The 13,629-nt window shown below is 35.7% G+C and overlaps 1 protein-coding gene across 1 annotated transcript in view; it reads right to left on the reverse strand.

Moving 5' to 3' along the window:
- Window positions 1-1,209: 1,209 nt before the first annotated feature.
- METTL4 (methyltransferase like 4) overlaps window positions 1,210-13,629 on the reverse strand; it is a 16,176-nt gene continuing 3,756 nt past the window's right edge. Inside the window, exons 4-8 of the mRNA XM_010006846.1 lie at window positions 11,381-11,450; window positions 9,405-9,579; window positions 9,086-9,192; window positions 8,381-8,469; window positions 1,210-1,355 (exon numbers count right to left, since the gene is read on the reverse strand). Of these exons, the coding sequence (XP_010005148.1) occupies window positions 1,210-1,355; window positions 8,381-8,469; window positions 9,086-9,192; window positions 9,405-9,579; window positions 11,381-11,450 (587 nt within the window). The remainder of the gene's footprint in view (window positions 1,356-8,380; window positions 8,470-9,085; window positions 9,193-9,404; window positions 9,580-11,380; window positions 11,451-13,629) is intronic.

Consider the following 13,629-nt stretch of genomic DNA (forward strand, 5'->3'; position numbering starts at 1 on the left):
GGGAAAGTCTTGTAACACTGAAAACAAATGAAGAATCTTCTTATCCCTTATAGTTGTAGGTAAGGTTGCTAACATTTTAAATATAGACTAAATAAAAGCATGAAGCAATAAACGTTTTGCGTGGCAACTGCCCTCACTGCTACATTATTTACTTACTTTGAGTATATGTATCTTTTAGTGGTGAGGGGGGGTAAAGAAAAAAGATTAAATAATTTTCCTTGTTTTGTTACCTCTACTACTTCAATAGGCAAAACACAAACTTGAATGGCAACACAGGAACTGGGTCTAAAAATAAGACACTGGCAAGTTTTTATTTTAACTTTTATTACAAAATTATTTTTTAAATAGTCTGCTAAGATTTAAAGTTTAATTTAAAAAACATCCACAGCTCATCAGACTAACAAAAGGAAAACAAATATAAAGTACGCAATGCATTTTGTTCCCCATTATAAACCATCAAAGCTCAGGAGTTTGCTATCAGGAAAATCAGCTTTTTCTAACAATTCTGCTTCTACTGTTGCAAATAAGTAAGTGGCAAAGGTTTCATTACATTAATGTTGATTTACAATGTATTCAAAGAATTAACACCACATACAAAGAGATGGAATTGCTGACTGCTTCAAAAGTGTAATTTTACATAAAACATGGTCAATCAACAATTCATTTGCCAATTAACACAAGAACTGCTCCTTTTATTTCCTCTGAGGTAGATAGTCATGAGACAGCCACAAACACATAGGAGGATCCACTGCCTTTGTTATTATTTTAGTTCAAAATCCACTTTTTTGCAAAAATCATCTTCTTTATGAGAACATAGGTACTTCAGAACTGTTTACTTTCATTGCCAACCTTTAGTGATAATATATTATTGTTCTTCAAAACTAATACATTACAAGTGCAACACAGTAGCACTTACGATGCTGGGAGACAACAGCTCCAGTGAGAATACTTTAAAACACCTTTGTTTTCTTGAGGCTTGAAAAAACATAACAGGGAGGGACTTACACTCTGACATAATTATTTAAATATCTCAAGATCATCAAAATACAGGACCAGCTTGTACAAGTTGGAGATAGTATTAAAGAATTTTAATGGAAATGCAATTGCTTTTATTTCTTTTCTCTTCTGAGAAACCATCAGTAATAATGGCGAGTTTGAGAGCCTGCTGGGGAGGGGATGGAATTTCAGAATTAAGCTACAAGACCCAACTCAGTTTTCATCCTGCAGAAGAGTGAAATAATCAATGTGCTGAAACTTCAAAACCTCATTTCCCCAGCTGGTCCAGCCAGGTTGTAGGTTGCGAGCAAACAACTCCAAGCATTCCGCATCTGGCTTGATAATCTCTGCCAGAACCTCTGTGCAAGAGAAAAAAAAGAATGCAGATAACAACAGTGACAAAGACACAAATAACAATAGTAAACAAATAAAATATCCTCTCCTCTACTCTGGATGAAAAAAATGAATGCTTCATTAAAAAAGAGACAGCAAATTAATTTCAGAGGTTTCATCAAACAGCTGGACTATTTATAGTGAGAAAGTAATTTAAGTAAGTGCCCTTGAGATTCTGAACAACACTGTCAAGGCCTTCAATAGCCTTGATTTATTGGTTTTCATTTGGGTGAAAGGGAATGAGGATTTATTTCAGCTTCTATATAGATGAGTTCTGAATTTTTCACTAATATCAACCAAACACCTCCTAAAGACTCACTTAACTCCTTTAACACAGGGGCAACATTTTTCAAAATATATAAAACCTTTCCTTAATTAAGATCACACTCTTTTCCTTCACATCTTAAAGTGGATAAAAGCTTCTTTTTATGACAATTGTTAAAAGTTAGAATAAGAAACACCACTTAAATAAGCACAGCACTAAAAAGACTATAAAAATGCAGGGACTTCTTTTCCTCTCGATACCAACTTGGCAACAGAAGAAATACTTATATAATGCTGCTCTTTAATTTAGTAAAATAAATCACTTAGGCATTCTTACTATTTAAACCCAAATAAATAGATGCCTGTCATTAACATGAATTCTGTCATTGATTATAACTGGTATTCTTGGAGCGATGGAGAGATCTTGCATTTCCCTTGAAAAGTATAATTCCAAAGAGTTCATCATAAACATATCACTTGTCATACAGAGCCTTTCAGTTTGTGGCTGGGTTAAACAACATCTTAAATAGGTTTCAGGAAACAGTTACGAAGTTTTTACATTTAAAATATACATGAGAAAAGCAAAGGTTTAAGGAATATCCAACTTTAAAAAGGAGGCAAAAAGACTGAAAAAGATACCTATACTAAAAATTATATGTTAAGTTTTAATTTTTGCAGCTGAGAACAAAAGAAGTTAAACTATGAAATTGTTTCCTTTTCCAAGGGATATCTTGGTCATTTCTGTTTAGATCTCACAGTGGTTTCAGAATTTCAGTATCTTAAAAAAACAACTCATAAATCCACATTATGTTGCTTGACACAGTCTCTTCAGATACAATAATTCCAGAAAGGAAAAATGCATCCAGTCAGCATACAACAGAGTCTGAGGTTTTTTTATGCAATACAAATTAGGACTGACTTTTTGCATCAAGTTTGCCAGTCTCAGACTCCCTGCATGAGATCCCAGCTGATACTGTCATGGATTGCTCCTGTTGCAGAGAAACTAGCATCCACTTCACTTTCCAGTGGCTATTAACCAACCCCAGATACATATCTGGCCTACACGATCACTTCTTCCAAAGCTTCAATCCATTCAAAATGCCTCTGTAATGGGTGTTTCCAGGCTTTCTTGTATTTTGGCATGGCATATAAATAAACAATCCTTCCCCTAATCCTTCACAAATGTCAAATGAATGTCTCAGATGGGCTATCATCAAGGCAGATTTAGTCTAAAAAAACACTGCTACCAGCAGGAACCTCATTCTAAAAACCTGCTTTTAGAGACAAGCTAAAATGTTTAAATAAGTCTAACATTTGCAGAGACAGTCTGGAAAGTTTGGAGGAAAATGTACATTCTGACAGAAAACTTGCACTGAGCATTACTGTTTGATGTCACAGGAGTTCATCTAATTAGACACCATTTATGAGCAGCTGCTTTTATACCATTTTGCAAACCCATTATATTAAAAAAATGTGGTAAAACTTACTGTTCTTTTTCAATGCTCTATTTAGTTAAGGATTTCTTGTGCAAAATCTGCTGGCAACATGATCAGAAGAGTGGAGCACTACTCCTATAAGGACAGACTGAAAGAGTTGGGGTTTTTCAGCCTGGAGAAGAAAAGGATCCAGGAAGAACTTATTGCAGTCTTTCAATACTTAAAAGGGGTCTATAAGAAAGATGGGAACAAATTTTTTAGCAGGGCCTGTAGTGACAGGACAAGGGGTAATGGTTTTAAACCATGAGGGTAGATTTAGACTAAATATTAAGAAGACATTTTTTTACAATGAGGGTGGAACAGGAACAGTGGAATAGGTTTCTTGGAGAGGTGGTAGAAGTCTGATCTCTGGAAATGAATTCAAGGTCAGCCTGGACAGGGTTCAGAGCAACCTGATCTAGTTGAAGGTGTCCCTACTCACAGCAGGGGGCTGGAATAGATGACCTCTTAAAGATCCCTTCTAACCCAAACCATTCTATGACTCCATGATGTTAACAGACATCTTCCAAAAATCTATTCTCTTCATCATCTAAGAAAGTCCTTGTTGCAGAAGGTTGCACTTTTTCCACAGAAGATAAGGGAGAGACTGTGGAAAGCACAGCTCTAAAGCATTTGATAAACTCTCTGTGAGCAGATCCTGACATGTAGGGTATCTTTTTAACCCTAATGGTCACAAGATCATGCAGAACTCACTGCGGAATCATGCTTTATATGACTTCTTTCTCTTTTCCATCTAAAACCAAAATAGAACTATTTTATGCTTTATATAGGCTTCTAAATAGAGGAAGCAATTATTTAGTTGACAAAATTTTGTTAAGAGCACATTAGCAATATTGACATTTCTTCTTTAAATGTACAGATTAAAAATGTCACCGCAGCACTAAGTCTAGTGACCAAAAGCAGTTCTACTGAGTACCAACAACTTCTATGCTTAAGAGAACATATTTTAAAAGCACACTTAGGAGATTCAACAAATCTTCAAGATTTGTTCGTCAGAAAGCAAAAGAGAGGTAGTCAAAAAATAGGTTTGTTCAGCAGAAGCAGGAAGCTCATGCCAATCTTCAGATCGATTTGGTTACAGAATTTAAAAGGAAGTCCCAGGAATCCCCCACATTGCTGCTGACTGAGAGAGCATCTTTTTTGCAGTCACATTTTTTTTTAAAAACAGAGACAGATTACAAATTATTCAAGATCACATTATAGTATTTTTCATTGCTAGGTTGTAGGTATTTACATAATCACATCAGGCAGTAACTTGCTCTGCAATAGAAATTACCATATCAAGAGGGCAATAATGTAGCTGTATTTCATTGACATAAAATCTCATTACACTGGTTTCCTGAAAATAGGAAAATTCAGTGTTCAAGTTATAAATCATAGCTTCTTTGTTAAACTTTTATACCACCAGAAGGCTACCTTAACACACATAGATCTGACTTGCAGGCCTTAAGCAAACTCTGGAGATTTTGCCTCTGAAAACATTTTAAGGGATCTGTATTATTTAAGTATTACATTTTTCTATCACAGGAATAGATTTTTTTTAAAAAAAGAAAAAACGAAAACCACCACAATTACTTCTATCTGCTTAGATATACCAGTGACAATAAACAGCTTAAATAGAAAACACACAGTTTACTCTTATCACTTGCAGGTGTCATAAACACAATGACAGCACCCTGAGTACCTATACTCATGCATCTAATGGCCTTGGACACACAAAGCTACCACAAAGCCAGCTGTTAGATATAACACTGACCTTCCAGAAAACACACTTCCTTCTGAAGTGAAATCCAGCAGTCAGGCAGGATACTTGCCATACCTGACTCCTCTTAATCCCAAAAGGATACTGAAGATGCATGCTGCTAAAAAAGTTTAAATCATCAACAGGAGGAATAAGTTTTGAAATAAGAAAGTTTCCCCTTACCTTCTGAATGTGCCAAATTAGATACATCAAGTGAAAATAACTTGGCTTTTCACTGTCCAATTTGTGAGCCACGCAAAGTGCAAAGCACATGATGAAACTCATTTCGCAGTAACCCTTTGAAAGAGTTTGCAATGTAGAGGTCCTCATTGTCTAGTTTCTCTACTCCCTCAACAAAGCAGTATCAAAAGAAGTAAAACTCGGCACAAAAATGGTTTTACATCTCTGCATCTTTTCTGAACAATGTACCTATCAATTAGTCTAACATAAGAGCTCATAAGGTGCATAAGAAAACAAAAGGCATTTACTTCTTTTTACTTCCAATAAAACTTTCATAATGCAGCCTAAGAAGTCAAAGTTGGTACAAAAGATGGGGGTTCCCAAGATTTCCCATTCTTCTGCTGGAGATATGCCAAGTGGCTAGAACATAGCCAAGAATTAATTTTGGTGGTTTTAGGCATACTCCTATATGACAATATTATTTTAGATCAGTAAACACACATACTTAAAAGCTGGAGGAGAAAAGGCTATAACAAGAATAATCCATAAAACAGGAAAAAGGAAAAAAAGATGTCTACATTACTTCATATTCTCTATGTAACTTAATACCTTCTATGTCTAAGAACAATACTGAATTGAATTAGGAAGAAAACCTTTTGAATCAAAACCAGGAGCAATAAAATTTCATTTGCATAAAGAAGCTTAAGTACATTTACAATTATATATTAAAAGTCTAAGCATTCAACACAGCACATGCATCACCAAAAATCTCAGTCACAATTTCATGGTTAAATGAACTGCAGGAACCCAAACATCTCTTTTTGATGGCTCACTTTAATTTACATCTTTCTCTTCTCCAGAGAGATAAACTGTCATAATTATTCATTAAGTAGCTACATATGTATCAACATGCAGCCCTTATAGAAGTAATAAGAAATAAAGTGTCAGACAGCATCCGTAAATACTAATATTTTTGGCTTTGTTATTACTTAAACAAAGCATAAAAAAAATGTGTGTGACTCATCAAGTGTCCCTTCTCCCCCACTGCCAAGTCTCTGATTCTGTTCAAATTTCTTCTGAATTACTCTAGGATGTAGCTCAGCTGCTCTCTACTGGCTACTTGAGAATATTGTCTGATAACGAAAGAAAGGCCCTTTTACAATACTGAAGTCAAAGCATCAGCAATTGGCTTTTGTATTATGGTCTACCTTTTCAATCTATAAACATGTTTTAAATGGTGCTGCCAAAACTGTAGAACACAAGTGGATTTTTATAAAAAAACTTGTAAATCACTCATATTGCTCAACAGTAAATTCATTTTTCAAATAGAAACAAATACTGCACAATGGTATTAAATTACAGCATTCAAGTAAATATTTAAGAAATACATAAGTTAGCATAGACCCATTCAGAATAATGATTTATGAAATATTTCCCAGTATGATTTCTTTCTCCCCCACTGCCAAGTCTCTGATTCTGTTCAAATTTCTTCTGAATTACTCTAGGATGTAGCTCAGCTGCTCTCTACTGGCTACTTGAGAATATTGTCTGATAACGAAAGAAAGGCCCTTTTACAATACTGAAGTCAAAGCATCAGCAATTGGCTTTTGTATTATGGTCTACCTTTTCAATCTATAAACATGTTTTAAATGGTGCTGCCAAAACTGTAGAACACAAGTGGATTTTTATAAAAAAACTTGTAAATCACTCATATTGCTCAACAGTAAATTCATTTTTCAAATAGAAACAAATACTGCACAATGGTATTAAATTACAGCATTCAAGTAAATATTTAAGAAATACATAAGTTAGCATAGACCCATTCAGAATAATGATTTATGAAATTCATTCAAAACCCATTCAGAATAATGATTTATGAAATATTTCCCAGTATGATTTCTAGATTCTGCCTTATAAAATAATTTTTCTGAGGACCATTTTGGCACTAGAATTCTCTATAATACATAGAAACTGCTGTTTTGCACCCTTAGATACCTCAGAAGCTTCCTGTTTGTGTCTGAGTGTGTCACTAAGTATCGGTTTTCTGAGGAGGCCGTCTCACAAATCACTACCCTACCATTCATTAGCTTAAATCAACACACATACTTCCTGCTGTAGCCCTAATTTTTAAAGATGTGGCTTCACAACTGCAAAAAGAACCTCCTAGAACTGCCCTTTTTCTTTAACTAACCAAATGTGTCTTCTAGTTTTTTAAGTTGTGTACATATGTATGTTACTTTAATAAATACAAGCCAAACATATGAATTTTAGAGCCTTTCTGAACATATTAACACCAGTCCAGATCAGCTTTTTAATTAAAATTGTTCTGCTCCTTGGAAAGAGAAAAAGAAAAGCATGTCAGTGAAGTGTGATGCCTCTCCTCTCCAACAGCTTTATGCCTTTCTTATACCTGCTTTTTCTGATGTGATTACCTAGCACCACAAGCACCCAGAATATCTGCAGGTACATCATGAGTACCTCCTTGGGGGAGGATGAAACCATTTTTGTGAGAGGTATTAAATGTTTCTTACCATAAGCACTACAAGGCACTCAGGTGCTGTAGTGACGAAAGTAGTACAACTTCCTATTGATTAAATTAGTCAGAGTAAGAATACTCCAGAACCATGTACAAAAGGTAACATATCACACACAAATCCTTTGGATTAAACTCTGAAAAGTTTAATTCATGCCCATGATAACTGGCTGGCTGGAGTTACAACATCAATTTCAGTAAATCAAATACAGCTCCCCAGAAATAAGCAGAGCATGCCTTATTTGTTGCCCATTGCTACCTGTTTTAAAATAATTAAGTTTTTGGATTTAAAGCCACAACTGTACTGCAGGTTGATAAGCAACTTAGGCAGAAATAAACACATTTCTTTCAGGATGACATAAAGAAAAAGGTTCTGCTTTTATTGACTAAGTAGAAGCTATCCCAATTTATATATTCACAAAGTTCCCCCCTTTCCCAGAAGGCACTTCAGTTAACTTGGTATAACTTCATACATACAGTGCCTGTAAGCTGTTCCTGCAGCATTTCAAATCAAGTTTTTAAAAATGTAACTTTTCCTTACACTTCTACCCAAAATATTTACATAATGATCCAGAAAGTTCTACTTTTCACACTCATTTTTAGAGACCAAGGCTGAGGTGTCTGATAACATTTTAACTAATGTTCAGGAACCACAAGTCCTACTGGGCAAAACCGCTTGCCATATGAAAAATTAAGGCATTTCATGCATAAACATATCCATTTCAGACATCCAAGTCCAATGACCTACAGAAATTTTAGACAACACCAAAAACATACCAGTAAGAGGGGGTTTATGTGAATGCAGACTGCAGGGTATGCTGACAATTAACTTATGTTCTGGAACTGGAAGTACATCTTCAGATTTCCTGTTGCATAAATCAGAACAAGAAAAGATGCATGAGAATTGATACCACCAAATGTGATGCTGCAGCTCTCACAGAGCTACTTCAGATGTGAGGTGAAACACCAAATGTTCATTCAGAGTCAAACTTCTGGTCAGTGTAAGGGAAGTTAAATGGTGCTCCATCATAAAATACAAAAAAGATGGTTTATGAAATCACGGAGGTTTTAAACAAGATGTGGTTAACAATAGCCATAAAAGGCCATGGAGAACAAACAATGTAGTCCTCTGTGTTCTTACATGTGGAAAAACACCAGCATCCCCAAAATGGCAGCTGCCTGTGCCAAGGCTTCGTGGTCCATGAGAGCCTCTCAGCAAATAAAGCCCTGTGCACAAGGCTTTTATCTAAGCCCATTTCCCAACACAGACAGATATATGGAACAAAGGTTTCCATCTTTTAATCTCACTAAAGCCTTCCTTCATTCCAAAGCTAGTAAGGCTACTTTTATGTCTAAAATAAGTCAAAACTTGACATCAAGAGAAGAGTTTGGGACATCACACTACATAATGAATAAGTGATATGTACAAAGAAAATCCTAGCAGCCTCTAAAAACACATTTACCATAAATAGTCTGGCATACCTCAAGGTTTCCTTTACATCTCCTTGAACTCTCCCCAGTACAAGAACTTCATAGGGCTTTTTGTGTAAAGAATCCAAAGGCAATACAAATTCTCCACCTCTAGTAATCTGGCACAAAGAAGTTAAAAATTAGGTACAAGAATCTTCCACTGTATTTTTTTTGAGACATTTTCTTTGATATAGAGAAAGATGCTGATGATACTATACCTTTCAGAAACAAAAGCACATGGTAACAAACAGAGAAATGGTAAAAATGTAAGTTGTCATAGTGCAAGCCCTATCAGTCTCCAAGAAAGCAACAAAACAAACTGAGAACTTACTTTGACCCAGTGCCACTCAGCAAGTGTTTTCACAGACCAATGAGGATAAAGTTCATCCTTAACAAAACGTAAATGCTTCTGTCTATTAGTCACCCACATGACTACAAGACAATTTGGAGCAGCTAGTTCTGGTACAGGAATCTGCTTGATTTGCCACGAAGACAAGTAGCTGTATCTATATGCCAGTACAGTGAGAAAATCACAAAGCAACAGAAACGGATAAAGAAATTAAACAGCCAAGATGTTTCAAGAACTATCTCCTGAAAACGCGTCATAAAAATGGTTCAAGACTGACACCCAGTGGTCAAATCTGAAGGACTCTGGTATAAAATCATTAGCGTACACACTCAAATTTTACTGAGCAGAACCTTTTTTAGCCTCATGTATCTACTATTCCCCCAAATAGAGTATTATAAGTCGTGATCCTGAAGAATTCTAAAATCCCATGTTTCATTTAAGAATGATCATATGTAACTTAACTCTTTCATCTTTATGCTGGAACAAAGCTATTTAGTGACAAATAGCTCTTTAGTCAATTTAACATTATTCACTTTTCATAATGAGCAATGGCTCTTCTGACTGAGACTGACAAGTGAGTCATTTACAAGCCTAAGGGCAACACTAATTTAAGCTAAAAGATCAGAAAAGAGTAATCACTTCTCCAATTATTTGCAGAAGTTATTATTTTATTCATGGTAAAAGTTCTCTAGCTTATTTAGAACAGTTCTGCACATTTCTGAGCTAACTCTATGCTACATCAGTGAAACCACTACAATTTCCAGATTCTGTCCTGTTCTACCAATTTTCTCACTATGCTATTCTGCACTATTAGCCACTTGCAATTCAAAGAACCTTCACCTTGCAGTACCAAAAACACTGGCACACTGCCTACTGGAATTGGCAACCACTGGGTACCTGGGATGCCTATGCAATGCAACAGTGAGAAATGGGTAACATGGATAAAATCCAAAATACCTCCTGGAGTAGACTCCAAGTAGAGAAAACAAAATTCGCTACCCAGACATGAAATGCTTAACAAAGATAAGCTATCAACAAGGCATCTTACAGCAGCAATTGTGCTTCTACTTTTTTCTTTATTTTCTAAGGGTGAGAAGGTCTTGCTGGCTAGTTCACGTTTGTGAATAACTACAGTTTTCCTTTAAGTAACTGACATAGTTAAGAAATGCACTCAGATGAGTTTAACTCTGGGTTTCTAGAGATTTATGTAGGGCTTTCAAACTAAAAACCTAATTAGTCCCTGTGTCTTCAAATTACATCTTCATAACAAGTTCAAAAGCTACAGTAGACACTATTCTAGAAAGCTGTAAGGCCGTATTTCCTGTTTGCCCTTCTTTTATATGGATACAATTCTACAGTAATCAAGAGAGCTCCACTTGCATAAGCTTGATGTTACTCAGTGGAGAAGAAAGCCCATAACATTTTAAGTTAATGAGTTCATAAACTACAGTACTCAGAAAGTTCCTATTGCACTTGAGGACATAAATGCTGCAGTATCACTTTTCCCTCTTCTATCCATCAGGCTGAAGCTCAAACTAAAATTGAAACAACAACAAAAATCAACCCTAAAACTTCTAAATTGAACCTCAGTCCAGGAAATACTTAAACACTTACCTAGTTCTATGCCCATTAAAGTAACCCTATTAATTTCAAATTCACATCTGCATGATCTGGACCTTAAACAGTTGCTTTGCCTTTAAATCTCAATGACTAATGTTCTCTCACCAGTTAGGTAATTTAAGATCTATTCTTGCAAATATTGTGAACACAAAATATCCAAGCCATTTCACTGAAACCCCTGAGACATCACAGATAGAAAGTAGGCATGTGCCAAAATATTTACAAGCTTAAGCTAGTCTCAGTTCTATTGGTCTTGGACTACACCAGTATATTAAAATGTTAATTACCCATTGTAAGCAAAGATTACAAAGTTGATTTGATTTGACAATAAAATTTACCTGTTACTCCTTTTAACAGATTTGTTCTCCCATGGTGGATCAATCACAATTACATCATACTTCTTCTTGTCTGGAAAGTGAAATTACAAAAAAAAAAAAAGTGCCAGTAAATTAGTTTTGAAATTTAGTTTTTAAATAAATCTACTAGTTAAAACTGATAAAGGTTTAACTACCCACACAGACAGCATCTAAAGTGCCAATTACACAGCAAAACTGCAACCTTCTTCTTTCCAGATAAGAAGCTGGAAGGCTTCTAGCATGCTTTTTGAAAGAACATTTGTGATCTGTGTCTGAGCCCTCCAAGAAATTTAGAACATCTTGAGAACTTCCAGAAAAATAAAAACTGACATGAGTGAAAAGTCTCAAAGATGAAAATTTCTCCACGCTTCCTCACAGAAGCTCTGTAATAAGGCAAATCAGCTGAATGCAAGTCTGCAGTCCTGAATGCAAGATTCCTGTGTTGTCTGATCTTTCAGCAGGCCAAATGGGACACGCAGAGCTCCAAACCAGCCTTGGAAAACTGCATTTTGCACTATTGGAGATGAAGAGAGACAGAGAGCTATGCCCAGCATGTGAAAAGGAAATTAATTGACAGGAGGAAGAGAACTGAAAGATCTTTCATGGGACAAGCTGGATTTACTTTAGCTGGAAGACAGAGGATACAGGACATGTCCATGAAAATAAACAGGATTCTTTAATTTTATACTGTCCACAGAATATATGTGTTCCTTCTTTGAGTCTGATGCTAATTATTTAAACAGCTAATAACAACTCAATATTTAATGTCCATTAAATGCACTTTCTACATTTTATTCTTTTCTTAACATTGGAGGTGTCATACTGAGAGTGGGCTGACAAGCAAGAAATAATACTCTTTTTTTGGCAGGTGAAAGGGAAGCAGAAAAAGTGGAATTAAAATGGACACTAGATTTCCTAAGCAAATAAAAATAAATAAATATATAAAACTCTAAAGTCATGGCATTATATTAATATTCACTGTTAGTTACTTGAAAAAACATTTTCTCAAATTTTCTGGACTGCTCTCTGACCTCTGGGAGAATTGAAACTTGGTGTGTGCACAGATGTGATTCAGAAAATAGTGATCTTCCTCCTGCATAAAGTTGAAAGAAGATAACTGGCTATAATTATTATTATTTTGATAACAAGATTCTGCCTCCTGCATTTCTTCTTAAAAAAACAACTGTGAATATGTAAGTTGCATATGAGAAAGGAAGAAATATATATAACTAATAAATCTAAAATTACTGATTAAAGGGTAGAGCAGGAATCATCAGCTCTTGCTCACAGGTAACATCTTTCCTGTAAGACTGTCTGATGTTAGTTCTGATTAGTAATAATAGTCAAATTGAAAGTTAATAGAATGGTGTAGTACAGTGAAGATTGTTGCTTATTGTCAGCTTAAAGCTTTCTGCATGGCCCATTAAGACTGAGAATACTGGCTTGGATAGCTTCTGATTTACTTTTAGAGTAGCTATTAATTCTAGAATCCCACCACTTCCCTGTCACTGATTTTGACTTAAGCCAATACCCTCAGCTGTGAAATGTAGCAGCTGAGAAGTCAGCTCATGTTTGCTACTCATATTCTTGCTAAAGTGGCCTTCACCTAGAGCCAGGTGCAGCAGCTTCTTTTGGGGGACACAGGCGTTGGTTCCACAACCAGTTTATGCCGATATCCACAGACCCTGTCATCGACCAGGATCAATCTGTAAGGGAATCCTTGCTTTGAAATGCATCATCTCACTCCTCTCCCATGGTCTAATCTAGCTAAAAATGAATACAGCTTGAACATCACCCCAGCAGCAGCATGGTCTTACCTATGTTAAAGCTTCATCCTGTAGAACAGGGACCCAGCAGCACAGCTAGTCCCACTTTAGTCTATTTGCATGACTTCTGTACTCAACAGTGGCTCAGAACATGCTCACAAACTGCTGTATTTTGGGCTTCACGTAAGTGGCTGAGATTTTTAAAGGATAGATTTTAAAGGTGAGATAGATAATCTCACAGATAGATAATCTCATGAGCTCATAAACATTCAAGATTCCTTTGAAAAACCTCACCTATTTGCACAAAATTGGAAATACCACTTTCAAAGCTTGCAGCAGCATCTCCTATCAGTGTGATGCTGTATATTAAAATCTGTTCATTGAGTCCTTAGTCATATTTACATTAACTGCTATTCTCAGCAGGAGAGAAGTGGTAAATTCTAATGTTTAAAGATACTTACAGTT

Source organism: Chaetura pelagica, unplaced genomic scaffold (assembly GCF_000747805.2).
Source record: "Chaetura pelagica isolate M959 unplaced genomic scaffold, ChaPel_1.0 scaffold109, whole genome shotgun sequence".
NCBI lineage: Eukaryota > Metazoa > Chordata > Aves > Apodiformes > Apodidae > Chaetura > Chaetura pelagica.